Source organism: Leuciscus leuciscus, assembly GCF_965113295.1.
Source record: "Leuciscus leuciscus genome assembly, chromosome: 13".
NCBI lineage: Eukaryota > Metazoa > Chordata > Actinopteri > Cypriniformes > Leuciscidae > Leuciscus > Leuciscus leuciscus.
The window spans coordinates 41,467,633-41,491,435 of NC_138737.1; the positions used below are offsets into that span (position 1 = coordinate 41,467,633).

Consider the following 23,803-nt stretch of genomic DNA (forward strand, 5'->3'; position numbering starts at 1 on the left):
TTTGGTATGATATAGTGCCTCCAGAGGTTCTATTTGTCTTTTGTTTTTTCCTTGTTCTCTGTTGATCCTGTTGTACTTTTTTTTTTTTCATAGTACAATGCCTTGTTATTTTATGTACACTTTTGTGTTTATCTTTGTTGTGTGTCGGGCAATTTATGTTACTTTGTTTTGTGTTTGTTAAAATGTAAAAAAAAAATAATAAAAAAAAGTGTGTAGAGGTGTGTAGTGTGTAGTGAGGTTGGGGCACTGTGGGTTAAATTATTCTTTGTGCATTGTAGGAAAGCATGTTTCCGGCTTGTGTGAATGTGGGAGTCTTGAGACAGTGGGGCATGTTCTCCTAGAATGCAGAAAGTATAGGGCAGAAAGAAATATATTCTTTATTAAACTGGCAGGACTTGGAGTTAAGGCTTTTTCTCTTTTCTCTTTGTTTGGTCACAGTGACGAGCATACACTGATCTCCAAGGCAGTTCTTCAGTTCTTGCATGATACAGGACTGTATGTAAGACCTGTGGAGGGCAGTAATACGCTCAGCTGCGTCTACACTGCCGGAATCCTACAAGAAGAAGAAGAAGCCATCATCACATTAGCGTTCTTCTCTTCATTTTCTTGTTTATTTACAGGTAACTGCAAATTATAGCGCAAAACACACTTTCGATTTACGAACGAGTTGTATGTGTTTAAAGCTGATATTTTATACTTTAGTAAAAGTTGTCATGAGTTCAGTGCGGTTGAGCACATGGTTAGCATTAGTGCTCCACGATTAGCGCGAAAGTCCGCCACATAAATGGTTAACGTAGAAATAATATTCGAATCTATAAGAGATAATATTGTTTAGCGTTATGAATTATCTTTAATTTACATACGTGGTCGTTTAATCTGCTGTGATGTCTGTAAACTGTGTGTTATGTTACATTTGAGTGAATTTCATATGTCTCGTCATTCAATACACACACACACACACACACACACACACACACACACACACACACACTCTAATACATCAGACAACGAACTGAGTAGCATGTTCTCCACTGAGAATATGGATTGTATTCTAAATGTATTTTTACATCATTCTCATGTTATTATTTAGATAAAGATTAAATACTAGTGAAAATGTTATATATATATAGAGAGAGAAATTATTGATTAGTGTCACTTTGGCAATTGTATTTGCTGAATATGCAAAATGTTTAAAGTTGTTAATGTTTATATTCAGGCATTACTATGCAAAAGTCGTACATGTGTTGACCATGTAATGTGCTGAACGGTTGTAATATGCATATACTTTTATTGATTAATTCGTAGTAAATGCAGAGACGAGAAGCCATCACATTAGCGTAATGTGATATAATGTAATAACGTATCATTTTCTTGTTTATTTACAGGAGTACTACATGCTCAAACAGTGAAAATGGCTTCACTAAATGTATCTGAAGAAGATCTTTCTTGTCCTGTGTGTCGTGAGATCTTCAAGGCTCCTGTTCTTTTATCCTGTAGTCACAGTTTCTGTAAAGAGTGTCTTCAACAGTACTGGAGAACCAAGGGATCTCAGGAGTGTCCTGTCTGCAGGAAAAGATCCTCAAGAGATCCTCCTACAGTTAATCTTGTGTTAAAAAACTTGTGTGAGTCGTTCCTGAAGGAGAGAAATGAGAGGCGTTCATCAGGGTCTGAGGAGATCTGCAGTTTACACAGTGAGAAACTCAAACTCTTCTGTCTGGAGGACAAACAGCCTGTGTGTTTAGTGTGCAGAGATTCAAAACAACATGACAATCATAAATTCAGACCCATCGGTGAAGTGGTTTCATCATATAAGGTAAGACAAATGTTTCTTGATTCACATGTAAAAAATCATAACGAGTCATAAACACAGATCGTTCCGATTACTAACGTATCCTCAGTTCCCTGAGATCATGAGCATTGCATCAGTAACTGACATATCTGAGTAAACTTAGTTTTTCACTGAATACTGAAGCCTGATTGGTTTACATCTCTGCACCTGCACAGACAAAGGGCTTTTCAGTCCGCCAAAACAGGACCGACTGCCTATCTAAGTCACACCGAAAGCCATTTTCTGAATTTTTCTACTGATGAGCGGCAGCGTCGACTTGTGTACAGTAGCACAACAAACTAGACAATACTCATTCCCGTTATCTCAGGGAACCAGGGTTATGTTAGTAACTGGAACATTCCCTTTCGATACTGTTCACTCGCCTTGCATAAGTAGCTGACACTTATGGGGAACTCAGTCCAATAGCGCCGTGCTACTAGCGCAGAACAGAAGAGAGCTTTATGACCTGAGCTCTAAAGGGTGTGGAAAGCATCTTAAGCACATAGCCTTGTGTTGGTCTAAGGAGGACTTTACTGTCATTAGGCCCAAACTCGAGACAGAATGCGTCCACTGAAAGACCCTGCAGATCACCAACTCGCTTGACCGATGCCAGAGCCGGCAGAAGGGCGTCTTTAGCGAGAGAGGCTGAAGGTCGGCCATTGTGAGGAGCAAAGATCTTTGTGCGATCAGGCCTTCGATTAAGCCAAAAGCAGTCAATCATTGAGATAATTCAGGATGCGAACTCCCATCTGTCTCAGAGGGAGAGGGTCGCATCCACGAATATCATAAGTGCGCGAAGCAAGACACAGTCTGAATGGCAGGACTGTAGGATGGTAAGCCCCTTCGAACATGAATCTCAAGAACTGTGATGAGGTGCTATCTGGATATGAAAGTATGTGTCCTTCAGATCCACTGATAAAAATCAATCAGATCTGTGAGAGGATTTGTTTCAAAGTTAGCATTAGCATTCTGAACGGCCGTCTTACCAGAGCGCGGTTCAGACATCTCAAATCGAGGATGAGCCTGAGGCCGCCATCCTTCTTTGGAACGAGGAAGAAGGGGCTTTAAAAGCCTGAGTCGCCCTTCGCTAGCAGAGCTTGTGCTTCAGCTCGGAGGACGTGAGCGTCGCTGTCCGAGACTGAAGTGTTAGTCACACTCCTGAAGCAGGGGAGCCTGTGAGAGAACTGGAGCGAGTAACTCCATTTGAATATTTCTGACACTGTCAGGTTCGGCCAAAGGTGCTGCTCGAGGACCACCAAACTGGCCATAGCACTACCAATCGCTTGGGCCATAGACTTAGTGGCACACAGGGCGAGGTCGGTCGCACTGCACAGCTCTTTGAAGGCCGCCGGGTCAAGACCAGTTTCATCCATGATGCAGAGAAGGTTGGTCTGGTAGACTTGAAGGACCGCCATTGTATGAGGGGCAGATCCAGCTTGACCATTCGCTGCATACTCTCTGACCGCGAGGGCAGATCTAGTTCTGCACGGCTTAGAGGGATGGGCAGCTTTAGTCTTCCAGCCGAGGGCCGTGGGCGACGGTCTCTCCCAATAGGGGAAGCTTGGTGTATCCTTTTTCCTTCGCGCCGTCAACAAAAGTGAAGGCAGATGAAGAGGAATAGTGGACGCATGATGAGTAGGGGGCGCACCATGACTTATTCAGTTCTTCGTGGACTTCAAGGAAGAATGGCCCATATCTTCTACAGGGAGTGCCAGAGTTCTTCTCTGATGGCCAGTTCTACTCATGGCCAGAGTCCGCTCAGTCTTCCGCTTCAGAGACAGCCAGAGACATAGTGCTATTAAAGTCCTCCTCTGAGCCGCCAAATGAAACCATGGCACTCGCTCCAGATGAGGGAAGCAGGTCATATGACAGTTCTAAAAAGAACTGTGTATTTGGTTTAATGCAATGTTTACGTAGTTTTGAAAGTGAAAAGTGAAAGTGAAAGTGAAAGTGACACGTGACGGCCAAGTATGGTAACCCATACTTGGAATTTGACCTCTGCATTTAACCCATCCAAGTTAATGCACACACATTAGGAGCAGAGTAGTGAGTAGTTAACACACACACTGCAAACGTGGATACACACACCCAGAGCAGCGGGCAGCCTTTGTGTGGCGCCCGGGGAGCGATTAGGGGTTAGGTGCCTTGCTCAAGGGCACCTCAGTCATTTCCCACCGGTTCTGGAATCGAACCAGCAACCTTTGGGTTACCAGTTCAACTCCCTAACCACTAAGCCATGACTGCCCCAACAGTTTTTTAGGTACAAAAAAGTAATTATTGTAATATTATTTTATTTTATTGTTGCTCCTCTATGCCCCGCCTTTCTGAAACGCATCGATTTTGATAAAGCTCATAGTTATGAATAGGGATGTTAACCGATGACCGTTTAACCGATGGTTGACCGTATCGACGTTAACCGATCAAAGTTGTTGGTAGTCGGTAAAAAAAAAAATGTGATCTCTAAATTAGCCTATTATAGACAGTGGACTAAACGCTACTACTGTTAGCCATCTCATTCCAAGATCTTTTTGTGTGAAGTGAACAAATCCCTCACACTCAATTTTTCATAACTCGCCTGTTTGTACTTAATAAACCAATAAAAACATTTGGCGCGAGGTCACAGCGTTTGGGTTTGCGCGCTCACAAGGTTTGCGAAAAGTAAAGGCTACAGGCTAAAACACTCGAGGTTAGAGCCAGGGCAGACGATAGGATGAAGCGTGTGTGGGACCATTTCACCAAAAAGAATGACACAGATGTAAGTTGCAACTTGTGTGATCCAGTGCTTAAATACAGTAGTAGCACAGATTTGTCTAAAAATATCTATTATCTAAATATCGATAAAGAAACTATTGCGAAATGACGGCGTTTCCATTGACCGATGTTATGCGACTAAAACGTCCTTTTTTCTCTCGCGATAAGTCATTCAAAAAAATCACGGCAAAGGATGTTGGTAAGTTTATATATATATATATATATATATATCACAGCCACCGCATTAGACATTATTATTATTATTATTAATGGAAGGAGACGTGGCGTGTTATCCAAGCATTAATGGCAGGGAAAGACCCTTATACTGCGAACGACACATATAAGGAGTTTCTGGGTGTTTCGCCCTCATTTCTGCTCCGAGAAGGCTAAATATTGTTTATTTTATGAATTTAATAAAGAATTCTGTCTCGTATTCTGTCCAAACGGTCCATGTAGGCTACTTTTGTGTCCATTCATTTTCCTTTTTTAACCCGTAATTGAAAAACGAAAAATGAACTGTTGTTGTCTTTTTAAAATGCAAAGTTGAACACCAAAATATGAATTTGAACTGGCTACACCAACTGCTGCGCAAAAAAGTAAATATCGACGAATTTTCTGATTTTTGTTTATGACTTTTTGCCCCTTTATTAAACATTTAAAATATTCACAAATTAATATGGAGCACATGTCGATTTTACTGGTTTTCTAAGGCCAAATTAGAACCTGGAATTGATATTTTTCCCGCAGTGCTGAATGAGAAGAGCCATTAATATTATTAATAAACTATTGTTTTCTAAGTGTCGGCTAAAATCACATCTCCATCTCCACTGTTAAGCAGATGCGCTTAGAGAGAAATGCACCTTTCGTACGGATTACATAATCAGAAGGTATTAGCTTTCGATTCGAATTGGTTCGTTTTAAAGTGGACATTTCAAGCTTTAGCCTACATAGGCTTTGTTTCAGTTCTCGCGCTCCAGTTTACGGAGATCATGAAAGTGCGTCTGATTGTTTTCTTTTATTATATCAGAGCACAACATTTTCTTGTTATTGTGAGTTTACACAAATAAAAGTAGTTGAGAATAATGTATTATTTTCTGTATGACCAGAAATGATAGAGTATTTTAAGTTGTTTCCACTGTTGATATAGGAAAATGCAAGTGTTCGCGCCCGCGCCTCCGTGCCATGCAGTGCGCGCTCCACACTCAGCTTTGTTACTTTTTTTGCATAAAAGCGTCTTATAAATATAGCCTATTAAATGTTATAATAAAATAATATACAATTATTATTATTTGCGTAGCTATACATGGACCTCAAACACAGCACGTCTTCTAAGTCAGGTGACTGTAAATGCGCAAAAACTGTTTCCATTGCAGTTTTGCGAAATATTCCTTTTTCGAATTGCCTGAAAAACCACCTCATGCGAGCGTAAAAACTTTATTGCGATAAACGGGAGTTTATGCGAAATTGACGTGTTTCCATTGTGCGTATTTTCAATTCGCAATTTCAATTTGCGCAATTTGAAGGGTAATGGAAACGCAGCTTATGATGTATCACCTGAAAACGCGACACCCGCAAGCCTTTTCGGGTGAGAAAGGTAGCCAAATCCAACCTACCGTGTCATCTATGCTAGCTGGTAGGAAATGTGACAAACAGCGTGTGTGTGTGTGAGCGGGAGGCAGAGCGGCAGAGAGATGTGACAGAGTTGCGAAATTGCAGGCGGGTGGGAGACATGACATGCAATTCTACCCGTCCATGATGTCATAACCTAATAAAAATGGGTATTTGTTAAAAATATCTTCATGTTGTTCCTCTGACAAGATATTATTACAGCATACCATAGCTGTAGTTGGTGTATAAAGACCTCTACTTCAAATTTTTATCTAAACATCAAAATTGTCACGTGGTGTGACTGTCCGGGATATGTGTGACCTTACTAATATGACAATATATATATCAGCAAAATATAAATAATTGATAGATTTACAGTTTAAGTAACAGAATTAGGCCATTTCAACAGACACAGAAAGTGTTGATGTCTGTGGATGATTTTAAAGCAAGTTCTGGCCAAATACATTTTGTCCGTAAAATGGGCGTCATATGGTGTGACACTGCAATCTATATTTTGAACGGACATCATTATGATGAAGAGGTCCACACTCAACCAGGAAGTTGCAGTGTCATCTCTGGAGTGGTTTGCAAGGTCAAGAGTTGAGTTCTGGCTTTTTAATTTTTTATTAAAAAGCTCTGTATCTGATATGCTCACTAGTGGTCAATGTTTTGTGTCTTATGGTGTGACATTATTTACATAAAAATGAAACACTTTTATACGAATTTTACTTATTAATTCTTAAAAATCATTCCTGCCATGTGGCAATTTACATGCTAAGTATAAGCTAGCTGTTTTTAGTTAACCAAGAGATTAGCTTAACTGAACAAAACGTCATATGGTGTGACACTGTATCATATGGTGTGACTGTTTTTCTAAGTCACACCATATGATATATTTGTCACACAATATTACATACACCTTTTTTAATGATAAATAAATAACTATTCAAAACATATTCAATGATAATAGTGAATGTTTAATAGTGAACATTAAATTACCTATACAATTAATGTATTTCTTTTCAATTTTATACTTAATTTAATGTTCTTGAAGTGAGATGGTGTTTCATTTACTCATTTTTATGAGTTTCTTATAATTTTAAAAGTTTTAAAACAATGTTAGTATGTTTTTTGATTAATGTTAACTGAATTGAATTAATTGAATGTTGAATGCAAATAAAATACATTTTTTTGCATTGACAAATTGTGGAGTGGTGCAGTTCATCATATAGCGTGACACTATATAATTTGGTGTGACATTCAGAATTGTGCCAGTAAAAATACTTTCTTAATTATAAATCATAAAAAAGTAAACGGAACACAAGATAAATAGTATCAGCAAGAGTCACAAGCATTTTCATAGATTTATAACCGGGTTTAACATAATTAATCTAAAATATCTGGAAAGGCTGAGGAGAGATGACTTACTTTGCATGATGATTTAGAAAAACAATACAAAATCTAATGAATCTGCACAAAAGAAATGTTAAATCTTAAGATAGTAATGAAAACAATTTATGTTGAAGTTAGTTACTTAGGGAGAGTATATCCCATTTTCATTTTATATAGAATAACTTTTATGTCACACCATATGACAATTTTAGGCACAAATGCAACAAATTGGTGAATAAATCCAATTTCAAATTCAAAATCTAAAAGACCACATATATTGTGGGAAATGCAAGAGTCAGTACAACACAACTCAATATTTTTTATGCCTAATATGTGAAGTAAAAAATAAAAACTTTTTTCAGGCTTATATGTCTCCCACCCAGGCGCGGCTCGAAATGGCTGTTATTTCAAATAGCGAATATTTTAAACTAATCGGTTAACCGGTTTCCACCGGCTAATGAGGCTCGGTGGTCGGTCAAGAAAATGTTTCGTTTTCGCCATCCCTAGTTATAAAAAACGTGGTGTGCTCTGATTGGCCAGCGATCCAGTGCATTGTGATTGGCCCGAATACCTTAAGCGTGTGACAGAAATGTCACGCCCCTTACCATATTTGGAACATCAGCTCCCAAAGCAATAATGACAGGTGATAATGTCGGTACCGTACTAACTTATAAATTCAAGCCCGAATCTGATCCGGAAAATGCAGAGGGCCAAGCTGATCGGGCTGAACTTTGCCAGCGCGACTGGGCCAGAACGTATCAGATTGGTAAAGTTTTATTTCATTGGGGACATAATTTTATTTATATACATAAGTTATACTTATATACTTAAGTTTTATTTTCAATGATGTTGTTGCTTTGTTGCCATGTACTGTATGTACTTCTTTGCTACTGCAGCAAAACTAATCGTCCCTTGAGGAAAAATAAAGGACTTGAACTTTATTTCATGGGGGATATATTCATTTTTTATTTTTATTTTTTTTCGTGCAACGCTACGGGGGGAGAACACTTTGTAAGCATAAAACCATGTCTGCATTTGTGATCGTACTCTATACTGCTCAAAACTCGCGTTTGAATAGTCAGTAGCAAATTATTAAAATATGAAAACATACTTACAAGCTGTGTCTGTGAGTCAGAAGCGCCAGACTGGACTAGCAAAGATGGAATTGCCCCATTTTTTAGAATCCGCCTTTTTGCACAGTCCTCCAAAAAATGCGCAGCACACAGTGAAATATTTTGGTTGTACTTTTCTGGAGCAGTGTTTTAAGTAAAGCTTAACCACTGTTTTCTAATTTTGTCCTCTTTTGGAAAGCCAAAGTAGTTTTACACGAGATGCCGGCGCCGGCGGCAACAATAATACAGCGAGAATAAGAGTTACACCTTCTTTCTTTGCGTATACATCTGGGCGGTGTTATGAAACTCTGCGCACACACACTGACGTAGATTTGTGGTGGCATGTTTGAATGAAGCATTATAGGAAGGCGTGGCTGAGCTTTAACTTTTACAAAGAATATTTCTTTCGGTTTGAGACTTTGAGCTTTGTAACACTGCAGATCTTAAACAGCCACTAAAGAAAAAGAAAAACAAGAAATCGCATCATATGACCCCTTTAATAATGATATGTTCTGCTGAAGAGTTGCTGGATAGCTGCAGGGGAAGGCACAGAGCTGCAGGTGTTGAAGCGCCGTTAATCCGCTGCTTGAGGCTTGTTTCAGCGGCGAGCAGAAAGGCTCCTGTCTTCTTCTCTTTGGAGACAGCGAGGAGATGATCTTCACACTTGAAGGAGAAAACTTCTGATGAAAACAGTTTTCAGCGTGACTTAAATATGCAGTCGGCCCCGTCCGTTTTAGCGGGCTGAAAAGCCATTTGTCTGTACAGGTGCACAGACGTGAACCAATCAGGCTTCAGTATTCAGTGTTGATTTGATTGAACAGGGCTGCAGTGATCAGGACTGGTTGTGTTTAGTCCAGCTGAACTACATTTAAATGCAGTTTCATAGATTTGAAGAATTAGTAACTACGGGGGCAAATACATTTTCACGCCGGCCCAGATGGTATTGGATAACTTTTTTGTTTCAATAAATAGCATTGTAATTTACACAATGTACTTTGTGTTTACTCAGGTTGCCTTTGTTTTATGGTAGGTTTTCATTTCTGAATCAATTTAGAATGAGATGGGGGCAAATACTTTTTCACTGCATTATATGATCATATCACTGTATTGTCTTCTCTTCACTATAATCTGGAGTTTTAATGTGTTTTTGTTCAATTTTAGGAGGAGCTCAATACAGCACTGAAGTCCTTACAAGAGAAACTTCAACACAATGAAAAACTGAAAGCAGAGTTTAATAAAACAGTTCAACACATCAAGGTGAGGAAACAGAAACGAGAGACATTTTCGTTACAGCTGTTGGATCACTATATACAGTTATGATTTGAGATAATGGATTCCAGTTTATTATTTCTGTAAATGACTTGCAGCAATCTGCTTCTGGATCCGTTTTATGTCGGGTATCCGAGTTTATCTTTGACATTAAAGGAGACTTTATCGTGCTTTTAAATCGTTCCTTTTTACATATAAATCATACATTTGTGGTCTATATAAAGCGGAACTGCAATGCTTGGATCTGAATTCCACATTATTATAGCTCCACAGGCCCTTTTTCTACCCCTTTTCTGATGTGCGTCTGAGAGCAACTCGTTTTGGTGCGGTCTCTTTAAATGCAAATGAGACACTTCATACCCCGCCCCCTCTCCAGTTTGCAGAGGTGACACTCGGTTCAACTCCACCCCGTTCGGCCATTTTTGTAGTTTGATAGCAGAGATACGATTATCTAGCGGCACAGAAACTTATGTAATAAATAGAACCTTATTGTAAAGTGTTACTGATTAGTTATACACCGATTCAGACGTCTCCTGAGTTCACTGTTGGAAAGATCCTGTTATTGCAAACGGCATAATTTGTTTCGTTTTGTAAAATAAAGCCAATAAGCTTTAGATCGCCTCTTCCTCTCCATGATTACCTTCTCTGCTCAAATCACTTTGACGTCATGACGAAAGTTGTGAGTTCACGGTCTATGGGTGGGACTCGGAGCAGGAGCATTGATAAGAGGAATCGTTAACGTCGAGGGCATACAATATCGATTGTTCATAAAACTTAGAACCGGTTCTCGAGTGGTTCAATTCAGTTTTTCAATTCCCATCCCTAGTGATGACACTCAACAACAGTAATACTGCTACAGACGTGTAAAAAAACAACAACAAAAAAACAAACAAAGGTACTGCTTAACCATGACCACCGTGTGCTTTAAGAAAGTAAAGTACTTTACTTTTTTTAACGTTATTTACAGCTTACCGAAGTGCTCTGTTTGTCGTCTCCAAAGATAGAAGGAATTGACCCCTCAATCAGACGAAGTCTATCGGCAAATCCTTCTTTATACTGGCGGAGGTTGGTGTAGTAACGTTAGTTAGCACAATAATGACTTTACCCACATTTCCGTGAAAAATAAAACTCAACCAGGCACTTCGAAGAGGTTCTGATGCTGGGAGACGGTGTAATGAAGCGTGTGGGTTACTACATCCAACAACCGAACATTTTGACTTACCCTCTTGTAACTTTTGCATCCTTGAGCTTGGACTACAAAATCGCAGCGAGAAATAAAAATGGCGGATTGCTCGAAGTGTTGGGCCGGGAATCGATGTCCTTATTTGGCAGTTTCGCTGCAAATACTGTGACGTTATTGTTCAAAAAAACATAATAGAGAATAGAAAAATCGGAACAGGTTGCAAAATATGACCAAAACAGAATATAAAGATATCAACGAAGCACCTGAAGAGACTAATTTCAACTTTTCTGTACTTCTTAAACACTCCAAATATACAACAAAATGCATTTAAGGGCTAAAAAAGTGGATTTAGCATGATATGTCCCCTTTAATGATGTGTGTCGATTGAGATGATTGAAGTGAATGTGCTTTGATTTCAGTCTCAAGCTGAGCACACAGAGCGTCAGATTAAACAGCAGTTTGAGAAGCTTCATCAGTTTCTCAGAGATGAAGAAGAAGCTACAGTCACTGCACTGAGGGAGGAAGAGGAGCAGAAGAAGCAGAGGATGAAGGAGAAGCTGGAGGAGATGAACACACACATCTCAGCTCTTTCACACAAAATCAAAGACATGGAGGAGATGATGAAAGCCAATGACGTCTGCTTTCTGAAGGTCTGATTTCAGATCATTGGTTGATTGATTGATGATTGATTGAGTTCTTGATGATAAATGGTGTGTTTGTTCTGCAGGAGTTTCCAGTCTCAATGGAAAGGTGAGTGATCTGCTCCTGTCTCTGGTCTCTCTGGTTCTGATCCAAAGCCACTGCAGTTCTGACTCCTGAATGTTCTTCCAGAGTCCAGAGCTCACAGCCGGATACACAGATGGCTTCTGGAGCTTTGATTCATGTGCCACGATACTTGGGCAACCTGCCGTTCAGAGTCTGGAAGAAGATGCAGGACATCGTCCAAAACAGTGAGTCTGACAGCAGGAGATCTGAGCTGGACATGATGGATGGGTGGAGAGTTAGAGGCTCTTCATGACATAGATAGATAGATAGATAGATAGATAGATAGATAGATAGATAGATAGATAGAATATATAATAATAATAATGATAAACTCAGAATAATCAATTAGTTCGGAACTGGGCAAATGCTAACTTAATTAATATGTTGCTAACATGATGGTAGCACAATTAGCTTTTTTTTTAACATGATGTTAACACATTTATCTTTTTGTTAACACAATTACCATGTTCCTAGCATTATGCTAACATGATTAACATTTTGCAAACATGCCTTTAACAAAATGCTAACACAATCAGCATGTTGCTAGCATAATGTTAACACGATTAGCATGTTGCTAGCATAATCCTATCATACAATTAGCATGTTGTGAACAAGATGCTGACATGATTACCATGTTGTTAGCATGATATTAGCATGCTTGTCATATTTTGTTAAACAAGATGCTAACATTATTAGCATGATTCTAGTATAATGCTAACACAACCACTATGTTGCTTGCATGTTTTAACAAGATGTTAAAATGATTAAGATGATTTTAACGTGATTAACATGTTGTTAGCATGGTGCTAACATGATTAGCATGCTGCTACTGTGTTTTAGTAAGCCTTTTTGAAATGTTTCAACACTTAGTTAATCGATATTAGCATGTAGCTATTCTGCTAGCATGTGTAGCATGATGGAAGTCCTGTTTTGCTAGCATTAGCTATTAGCCAACCACCATGTCTCTATGATATTCTGGTGCAGAGTTATAGGTCTTGCTGAACAGTTGCTAGGGTACTCTGTTTAGTTGCTAGGGAGTGGCTTGGCAGCTGCCAATGATGTTACTTCTAAGGCTGCTTGCCAGTATGAATGATATAACTCCTCTGTGACATTCAGATTACAAGATATCCCTCTTTGGATTTGGATTGCTAGGGTGCTTGACAATGGTTGCTAGGGCATGGCTAGGAAGTGTCGAAGGTGATTCATGATTCTATGACACTTCTATCAAAAGATATTCTTTATGATCTCTTTGAATGAAACTCTTTAAATGGTTGCTAGGGTGTTGTATAACAATAGTGATACTTTGCCTTTTGGCACCACTAATAATAAATAATTTCTCAAGCCAAAATAGTAAGTCAAACACAACAGGCAGTCATAATAAACTAATTTAAATCAAAATATTGCCAATAAAATGATGATCAGATGCTGCTGAAGATCAGACACACACTTACAGTTCTCTTACGAGAGGTCTCTCGTACTGCGTAATAGCTTACGCTAGGGGAAAAACTCTTTTCCGTGAGATATTGAAGCCAAAAATTATCCTTAATTTTGTAATAATGTAAAACGCGTTGCGGCAGCATGCAGACATAGGCGAGACGGCTCGCGCGCCCATTGGCTGCCCTGCGGCAACTGCAGCAGCCTATCGAGAGAGGCCCCTCGTGACGTCAAATCCAATGAGGGCGCTTCGTGCCCACTACGTCACGTCCCGCCGAAACGGGCGTGGCTTGGGCCTATAAATATAGCTCGACAGGCTGGAGAATCTGATATTTCATCTCTTCAGCGAAGCTTACGCATCACTGGATCCCGAGAGGAAGAAGCCGCGCCGCCTGATAAAGCCTTCTGCAGGACGAGCCTTCGCACCTGAAGCCGCTGGCCGACAACTCGCCGACTTCAGTCTTTTCTGCCTGGCTGAGGATCATGCAGCTCTCATGCTCGCTGACGGCGGCTGCCCTCACTGCGAGCTGATGCCCATGGTTACTCTGAGGACTCGCCTGGCATCTTTCGCCGAGTCTGCACCTCCGCCCGCTGCGGGACCGCGCCGTAAAAAGCGCCGTGCTCAGCGGAACCTCCTCCAACCTACAAAAGCTCACCGGTTCGCCCGCCAGCTAAGCCGCCTGCTTCACCCGAGTCTCTTACTGCCGGACAGCGGCCGCTGTCTGCCGCCGCTTCCGTCATGGATGACGACGAAGAAGCCGTGTGTGTGGAGGATGACAGCTGCTCTCTCCTGGCGTCGGGCAGTGAGGACTGGTCGAGCTCTGTGGATCTCGCCCCCTCTGTTCGCCATCCTTCTGGGAAAAGAGCCAACATTGAAGCAGAGCTCATGCGTCTGCTCGAGCAGGCCGTTGCTAGCCTCGGCCTCGAGTGGTCTACGCCCGAGGAGCCTGCACACAACCGGCTGGATGGTTGCTTCCTGCAAGGGGACCGCGCTTCACCGTCTTCAAGACCCGCGCCCTTTCTTCCTGAGCTTCTTGAAGAAGTCGCTAAGTCTTGGAACGCCCCCTTCTCAGCCAGAGTGCGTACATCCGTCTCAGCAGCATTCTCTGTGGTGGACGGTGCTAAAGACAAGGGGTACCATTCTTTTCCCCCCGTGGAAGAAGCTGTAGCGGCCCATCTTTGCCCGCCCTCTGCTGGACGGCGTGCTAAGACGGCGCTACCATCAAAAGCCTGCCGCACGACTTCAGCTATGCACGGTCGTGCTTACACCGCCGCTGGGCAGGCTGTATCTGCGCTACATTCTATGACCATCCTGCAGATCTTCCAGGCCAACCTTCTCCGTAAACTGGATGAGGAAGGACCAGAAGCTATCAGCGTGCCGGACCTGAGGAGCGCTACGGATCTTGCCCTTCGCACCACTAAGTCCGCTGCACAGGCCATAGGGCGGAGCATGGCTTCTCTCACTGTAGCTGAGAGACTTGTGGCTTACGCTATCCGAGATTTCGGACTCGGAGCGCACCGCGTTCCTCGACGCCCCCATCTCCTCTGCCGGCCTCTTTGGATCATCCGTCAAGGATTTCGCGGATAGATTTGCTGAGGTGCAGAAAACGTCACAGGCCATGAAACATTTTCTGCCTAAAAGCTCCAGTTCCGCGGCAGGTCGCTCTAAACAGCCGTCTGCTCGAAGCTCCCAGCCGCAGCCTCTGCCCACCGCCGCCGCTTCGCAGCGCCGACAGGCCTGGGACCCGAGACCGCGCTCTCACTCTGCCGGCCGCCGCCCCCCACGTGGGCCCCGGCCTAAGATCGAGATAAAGCCAGAGACCTCAAAGTCTTCCTAGCCCGCCTAGGAAAACGACGGTGTTCAAGTCCCGCTGCGGCCAGACTTCCACCAAAACTTCTTGCTCGTTCAGTTCCAGAAAATGCGACTGTTCCAGTGTATTTAGCAGAAAACAAGCCGGTACTACAGCCCGTTTGCCTGCACACAAATGTCGTTTTTATGGCGACCCAGATAAATCTCATAAAGAGTGTATTTTCTGGTATTCCGGCCACGGCCGATGGTGTTATGAGTGTAGTAAAAATGCCCACAGCCCAGTGCTCATTCCTACACACAAGCACAGCCCGCCACACAGGGCTCGCACACATAAAATCGACTCATGTCGATTGTGCATTAAATGTATTGAATGTGCCCACGACCCAGTGCCCACAAACACTACACACTGCATGTCTCACGGTTTCTGTAAAAACGAAACCAACGCACATACAGTCTGCTCAAGCAGACAGTGTTTTCAGTGTAGTAAATGTGCCCGCTGTCCCGCGCCCATATTTACTCACAGACATGACAAGCCCTACGGGGTTCGCCCTGCTCGCTCTCTCTCAGCAAACCGCCATAGGAGAGTCGAGTGCCGGCAGGCTGCCCGCTGTGATCAGCGCGCCCCCCGCCTCGAACGCTGCAAGCACGGCGTCTATGTTACAGCATACCGATGCTCTCCGGTCGCCACCATGTCGCGGCCAGAGCCCAGATCTCATTCAACCCCTAGCTATTCATGCGAGTGCATTGGCAAAGCTCCCCGGGGTATCAGAATGGGTGCTGAACATTATAAAAAGAGGCTATTTGCTACAGTTCGCTCGACGCCCCCGCCGTTACGCAGCGCGAATCGAAACTACGGTGGAAAAGGAAGTAGCACATCTACTTCGAGCCGAAATAGCGAAACTGTTGAGCAAAGGGGCCGAAAAAAGACGGGGGTCTCAGACCCATTCTAGGTCTAAGACAGTTGAACAAAGTGCTCCAGGAAAATCCTCTCGCAAATTCACCAAGGGGACTGGTTTATGTCAATAGATCTGAAGGACGCGTATTTCCAAATACAAATAGCGTCACGTCACAGGCGATTTTTGAGATCCGCCTTCGAGGGCCAGGCATATCAATACACAGTCCTGCCGTTTGGCCTGTCCCTTGCACCCCGTACATTCACGATGTGCATGGACGTGGCGTTTGCACCCCTGAAACTGCGGGGCATGCGAGTTTTGAATACTTGGACGATTGGATGATTCTAGCTCGATCACACTCAGAGCTCATAGAACACAGGACCATATTACTTGAACATCTCGAGAATCTAGGTCTTAAAGTCAATTGGGCGAAGAGTTCACTGTCTCCCATTCAGAGAATATCTTTTCTGGGCACAGAACTGGACTCGCTGTCTATGACAGCACAGCTATCGCCACAGCGCAGACTTGAATATTCAGCGCATGACGGAATCCTTCCGCTGTGGCACTATAGTCCCGCTCAGACAGTTTCAGAAGATGCTGGGTCTCATGGCCTCAGCATCATCAGTACTCCAGTTGGTTCTGCTTCGCATGCACCCACTCCAGTTCTGGCTAAAACCGCAATTACCGCGTCGAGTGTGGACTTCCGGTCTTTTCCGTCTCAAGGTCGATCAGAAATGCGTCTCAGCTCTGAAACCTGAAAACTTTTCCCCGTCACGCTTCTACCTCAGGTATTAGAGCGAATCAGGGAAAACGGATGCTCAGTGCTACTTGTGGCTCCATTCTGGACGAACCGAGCTTGGTTGCCGGTTCTGATGCAGCTGACAAGCACTGCCCCATGGCCGATACCAGTGAGGAGGGACCTCCTCTCTCAGGCCAAGGGCTCGATCTGGCATCCTCGCCCGGAGCTTTGGTCCCTACATGCGTGGGCCATCGACGGGTACCCGCTAACCTCCCGGTGGGAGTGTTAAACACGATCACACAGGCTAGAGCCCCGTCTACTAGACGGCTCTATTCCTCAAAATGGTCTGTGTTCTCTAGCTGGTGCACAGCTCGTGGCACATCACCCTCAGACTGTGGGGTGACGGAGGTTCACTCCTTCCTGCAAGAGCTACTGGATAAGGGCAGAACCCCATCCACACTCAAGGTTTACGTGGCAGCCATAGCAGCGTTCACTAAACCGACGCTTGGCCAGTCACTTGGAAGGAACGATCTGGTCGTTCGCTTCCTTAGAGGAGCTAAGAGGCTGAATCCTCCCAGACCTCCCTCAGTTCCCATGTGGGACCTTTCTACGGTTTTGGAAGCCATGAAAGGTGCCCCATTCGAGCCAATCCAATCATTAGATATCAAACACTTGTCTTTCAAGAGAGTGTTTCTTCTGGCTCTCGCTTCAGTAAAGCGTATAGGGGACTTGCAAGCGCTCTCAGTGAGCGCGACATGTATGGAATTTGGGCCTAATGACTCGAAAGTCATACTCAAACCAAGGCATGGGTATGTTCCTAAATCCCTCAATACACCGTTTAGGGCACAGGTGATTTCCCTGTTGGCCCTGCCGGCCACTAATGCCCGGTCAGGGCTTTAAGGGCTTACGTGTCTCGCTCGTCTTTGTTTCATTCAGCAGACGTTCTAAGGGACTTAATAAGGTTGCTACTTATTACGGGAACGATGCTATTCTAGCCCCTCTTTCCCAGACTCTCTGCGAGTCCTTGGTGATCATGCACTATATGAGCCCCGGGCACCTACCCTTGGGACTTTAGAGTTGGATCTTAGCACGCACAGCGTTTTATACTGTGTTCCCCTAGCGTAAGCTATTACGCAGTACGAGAGACCTCTCATAAGAGAACGTACTCGGTTACTAACGTAACCTCGGTTCTCTCTAGAAGAGGGAACGAGTACTGCGTATCTTTGCTGTGCATGCATCACGCTCTGGTTCGCTTCGGCGATGAAAAACCAGATTCTCCAGCCTGTCGAGCTATATTTATAGGCCCAAGCCACGCCCGTTTCGGCAGGACGTGACGTAGTGGACGCAAAGCGCCCTCATTTGATTTGACGTCACGAGGGGCCTTTCTCGATAGGCTGCTGCAGTTGCCAATGGGCAGCCAATGGGCGCGCGTGCCGTCTCGCCTATGTCTGCATGCTGCCGCAACGCGTTTTACATTATTACAATATTAAGGATAATTTTTGGCTTCAATATCTCGCGGAAAAGAGTTTTTCCCCTAGCGTAAGCTATTGCGCAGTACTCGTTCCCTCTTCTAGAGAGAACCGAGGTTACGTTAGTAACCGAGTACGTTTTTCATCTACAGCATAAATCTCAACAGATCTCATTGATTTATTGTTATTTAACTTTCCCAAAATATCAGTTTCTCTTGATGGACACAAATGTCTGAATCTCATATTACATGTTTGTAGTTGATGCCGTTAAACGCTGATGATAAAAACGAGTTTGAAACTAATAACAGCACTGACAGTGATCAGAGGAAAATGTGTTTGATCAACAGGACGAGTGTCATAATTCATAATAATCTGTGTTGGGTTCACTCTTGATCATTATATGAAGATCAGAATAAAAGAATCTGTTGATTGTGTCTCATCAGCTCCTGTGATTCTGGATCCAAACACTGCAGATCCACATCTCGTCCTGTCTGATGATCTGACCAGTGTGAGATACAGCGGGAACTACAAACCTGTTCCTGATAATCCAGAGAGATTTAACTGTTATGACTGTGTTCTGGGTTCAGAGGGTTTTAACTCAGGAACACACTGCTGGGATGTGGAGGTTAAAGAGAGTTCAGACTGGACTCTTGGAGTAACTACAGCATCAAACCAGAGGAAGGGAAGTGTTTTCTTCAACACTGATGTCTGGAGTGTGGAGTATCTGGATTTGTATTTTGAGGATGATATGCCTTTAGATTCTGTTTTTCTTCTTAAAAAGAAGCTTGATCGTGTGAGAGTGAATCTGGACTATGACGGAGGAACGGTGTCGTTCTCTGATCCTGTAACTAACACACATCTACACACATTCACAACCACCTTCACTCACACACTCTTTCCATTCTTCTGTTGTTGTGACTCTCTAAAGATCTTACCGGTCAATAGTCAGTAAACGTCACTCCTGTAGATCTGGATCTTCCTGCTTTCATCATGTTTCCAATATTTAATCCATATCACATGAGTAAGAGTGCTGTTGATCTGAATATCAGTACGGTGGCTGTGATTGGGCCGTGATGATCACATGACTGATATCCAGCACTACAGCAACACTCAGATCAATAAACAAGAAGTTTTCATTTATATTCAACTTCACACAATTAAACCGATTAGAGACCGTTTTAGCATTCATGTTTTCAGGATAATTGACATTTACCAGATTATTTCAGTCAATGTGTGTTTATTAATTTCTAAACTTTTTTGCATCATAATTATATATGATTATATATCTTTTTTTTTTTCTTGTATTACATTAAATCACTGAGGCAGTAAATTCTGCACATTCTTAGTGTTTGTTCAACATGAGACTAAATGAATAATTATTTCAGTTATAGAGGAGAAATGATCAAGGAGGAATTTAGACCAAGATGGCGGCGCGAGTACATCGCGAGGCTCGCGGTCTCTCCAGATTCTGCAATTTAGTAGTATTTTTCTTGCTCATTTCGGGTCTGTTCGTGCAGAACAGTTGTGCCTTAACATCGTACACCCAAGGTGAGCTTTTGGATATTGGTTTGCGAATTTCCGACAGTTTTATGGACAACCTTCGACTCCTTCCTGAGATCGCCAAAACACCCGGGGCTATGCACTCTGCCCGGCCGGGCGGAAGTGCTCGCAGGCGGCGTCGAGATCGTAAACAAAGGCGGGGGAAGCGCGGAGGACTAAGAGCTAAGCTAAAGCTAACACCACACCGGCTCTCTTTACCCAGCATTTTCCTTGCCAATGTACGGTCGCTGTTGAACAAAATGGAGGAGATTCGACTCAACATCACATACAGCAAGAGACTTTTGAACTGTAATGTTCTAATTTTCACGGAAACATGGTTAAACAGCGGAATACCGGACAACGCTATTGAGCTAGCGGGACGCCATACATTCCGGGCGGATAGAACATTAGATGGCTCCGGTAAGACCAGAGGTGGTGGATTGTGCATTTACATTAACAAAGCTTGGTGCACAAACTCTGCTATTGTTGGGAGACATTGTTCAGCTAACCTTGAGTTTCTCATGGTTAAATGTAGACCGTTTTATCTACCGCGGGAGTTCACTTCCACTATTATAACTGCAGCCTATATTCCCCCGGATGCTGATGCCAAGTTTGCTATGAAAGAACTTCACGCAGCCATCAGTAAACAACAGACCGTTCACCCGGAAGCTGCGTTTATTGTTGCGGGTGATTTTAATCATTCAAACTTAAAGTCAGTGCTACCGAAATTTCACCAGCATGTTTCCTGTCACACCAGAGGAAACAAAACCTTAGACCATGTTTACACAAACATGGCTGGAGCTTACGTCGCGACACCCCTCCCCCACCTGGGACAGTCAGATCACCTTTCTTTGTTCCTCACCCCCAAATATGCACCTCTCATCAATCGCGTGAAGCCATCAGTGAAGACCATCAAGGTGTGGCCTGCGGGGGCAGATTCCTCACTCCAGGAAAGGTTTCTACACACAGACTGGAGTATGTTTGCTTCTCAAGCCACCAGTGGCTCTCACACGGACATTGACTGCTACACCTCCTCTGTACTGGATTATATCAATACCACCATTGACAGTGTTACAACCCAGAAGCAGATCACCACATACCCAAATCAGAAGCCATGGATGAACAGGGAAGTGCGACTCCTATTGAAGACACGCAACACTGCCTTCAGATCAGGAGATGCACAAGCCTATAGCACATCCAGAGCAAATCTGAAAAGGGGCATCAAAGAGGCCAAGCACTGCTACAAGCTTAAGATAGAGGGACACTTTTCCAACGCTGACCCTCGGCGCATGTGGCAGGGCATTCAGGCCATCAGTGACTACAAACCCTCTCACTCCACCCCCGCAGCCACTGATGTCAACTTCCTGAACGAGCTAAATGACTTTTATGCTCGCTTTGAAAGAGACAACAGAGAAACTGCCACCAAGCTCAAATCCTCAGCTGACCACCCGCCGATCACACTCTCCTCCACAGATGTCTGCAATGCACTGAGCAGGATCAGCGCGCACAAGGCTGCTGGACCAGACAACATCCCTGGACGCGTACTCAGGGCATGTGCGGAGCAGCTCGCTGGGGTTTTTACAGACATTTTCAACCTGTCTCTTGCCCAAGCAGCTGTACCAACATGCTTTAAATGCACTTCCATTGTGCCAGTGCCAAAACACTCCAGCCCGAAGTGCCTTAACGACTACCGCCCTGTAGCACTCACACCCATCGTAATGAAGTGCTTTGAGCGGCTGGTCCTGGCACACCTAAAAGACTCTCTTCCATCCACATTGGACTCACACCAGTTTGCCTACCGTAGCAATAGGAGCACAGAGGATGCAGTTTCCATGGCACTGCACTCTGTGCTCACACATCTGGACAATAAGAACACTTATGCACGCATGCTGTTTGTTGACTTCAGCTCAGCATTCAACACTGTCATCCCAACTAAGTTAATAGCCAAACTTGGAGACCTGGGCATCAACACCTCCATGTGCAACTGGATTTTGGACTTTTTGACCAACAGACCCCAGAATGTTCGATCAGGCTCCAACTGCTCCACGTCCATCACACTCAACACTGGTGTACCACAGGGCTGTGTGCTAAGCCCGTTTCTCTACTCCCTCTTCACCTCTGACTGCAAGCCTGTGCACGGATCTAATTCCATCGTCAAGTTTGCGGACGACACTACGGTGATTGGTCTCATCAGCAACAACGATGAGACTGCCTATAGGGAGGAGATCAAGCACCTGGCCACATGGTGCACTGAAAATAACCAGCTCCTCAACACCACCAAAACGAAGGAGCTCATCGTGGACTTCAGGAAAGTGTCAAGAGGCACACACGACACCATCCACATCAATGGAATGGCTGTTGAGCGTGTCTCCAGTTTCAAGTTCCTGGGGACCCACATCTCGGCGGACATGACCTGGACAACCAACACCTCCAGCCTGGTCAAGAAGGCTCACCAGCGCCTTTTCTTCCTGAGGACACTGAGGAAGAATCAGCTTTCCTCCACTATCCTGGTGAACTTCTATCGCTGTGCAATAGAAAGCATCCTGACCAACTGTGCTACAGTGTGGTATGGGAGCTGTTCTGTTGCAGAGCGCAAGGCACTGCAGCGGGTGGTGAAAACCGCCCAGCGCATCACTGGGACTCCACTACCTGCCATCGAGCACATCCAGAGGAAACGCTGTCTGCATCGAGCTCGCAGCATCCTTAAGGACTCCTCTCACCCAGCCCACAGACTGTTTTCTCTCCTGCCCTCCGGCAGGCGTTTCAGGTGCCTCCGGACCAGGACCAGCAGACTAAAGAACAGTTTTTTCCCCAGAGCTGTCTCTTTATTAAACTCTAACCCTCATTGATCCCACTCCCCTCATATACTGATTGACTCTCCTCTCCCTCCTCACACCTGCCTCCATTTTGTTATTTGCAATACTATAATGTTCATTTGCACTGCTGACTGTTATTACAGAAACAACTGTTTACATATGCATCTTGCACTACTACCTTGACTGGAATATGCTCAATTTGCACTGCCGACTGTTTATTTACAGTACCGACTGTTTACATATACATTTGCAATACCATACTTTAACTGTAATATGCAATTACTTCCACTGCACTTTCACTCGGATAGCTTCTGTCCAAACTTTATTTGCACTACTTTAAATCCATTGTTATACTGCTCATTTTAGCCTAACTTATACATATATCTATTTGTAAAATTCTGTTTATAGTAATAGCCATCTGTATATTATGCTCACATTCTGTTTATAGTAACACCCATCTGTATATATATATTCATAGTACATATCTATCTGTAAAATTCTGTTTATAGTAATAGCCATCTGTATATTATGCTCACATTCTGTTTATAGTAACACCCATCTGTATATATATTCAGTACATATCTATCTGTAAAAATTCTGTTTATAGTAATAGCCATCTGTATATTATGCTCACATTCTGCTTATAGTGACAGCCATCTGTACATATATTCATAGCACATATCTATCTGTAAAAATTCTGTTTATAGTAATAGCCATCTGTATATTATATTCAGTACATATCTAGCTGTAAATTCTGTTCACAGTAATAGTTATCTGTATATTATATTCATAGGACAAATCTATCTGTAAATTTTTGTTTATAATAGTATTCAACTCTATATTTATTCAGTACATATCCATGTTCTGCACTTATGGAACCACTGTATATCCTGCACTTGCTGCTATTGCACTTCTGGTTAGACCTAAACTGCATTTCGTTGCCTTGTACCTGTACTTGTGTAATGACAATAAAGTTGAATCTAATCTAATCTAATCTAAATCATTTGTTCATTGGAATAAATGGATGTAAAAGGTTCTTGCTGATAATCTTGTGTTTTAAATAAATAATATGTGATTATGTGATTTAATGCTCAGAGTGAAAGATTAAATGTTTGGGATGATATTTAGGGTTTAAGTCGTGGAAACAATACTTTACAGACGTAACATGTTTATTTTACCTTTCTTTCTGCCTTTA

At 43.2% G+C, this 23,803-nt stretch overlaps 1 protein-coding gene and 1 long non-coding RNA gene across 2 annotated transcripts in view; one reads left to right on the forward strand and one right to left on the reverse strand.

Moving 5' to 3' along the window:
- LOC309512042 overlaps positions 1–23,803 on the reverse strand; it is a 31,638-nt gene that overhangs the window by 7,376 nt on the left and 459 nt on the right. The gene's annotated exons all lie outside the window — the stretch shown is intronic.
- Positions 456–20,174, forward strand: LOC309511994 (zinc-binding protein A33-like). The gene is made up of 7 exons (XM_082187399.1): positions 456–620; positions 1,386–1,813; positions 9,853–9,948; positions 11,563–11,793; positions 11,871–11,893; positions 11,975–12,093; positions 18,697–20,174. The coding sequence occupies exons 2-7, from the start codon at positions 1,412–1,414 to the stop codon at positions 19,203–19,205; spliced, it is 1,380 nt and encodes a 459-aa protein (XP_082043525.1). The 5' UTR covers positions 456–620; positions 1,386–1,411; the 3' UTR covers positions 19,206–20,174.

Coding starts and splice junctions, on each gene's coding strand:
- LOC309511994 (XM_082187399.1), top strand. CDS start 1,412: ATGGCTTCACTAAATGTATCTGAAGAAGATCTTTCTTGTCCTGTGTGT. Junction 1,814..9,852: donor AAGTGGTTTCATCATATAAG/GTAAGACAAATG, acceptor GTTCAATTTTAG/GAGGAGCTCAATACAGCACT. Junction 11,894..11,974: donor TTTCCAGTCTCAATGGAAAG/GTGAGTGATCTG, acceptor ATGTTCTTCCAG/AGTCCAGAGCTCACAGCCGG.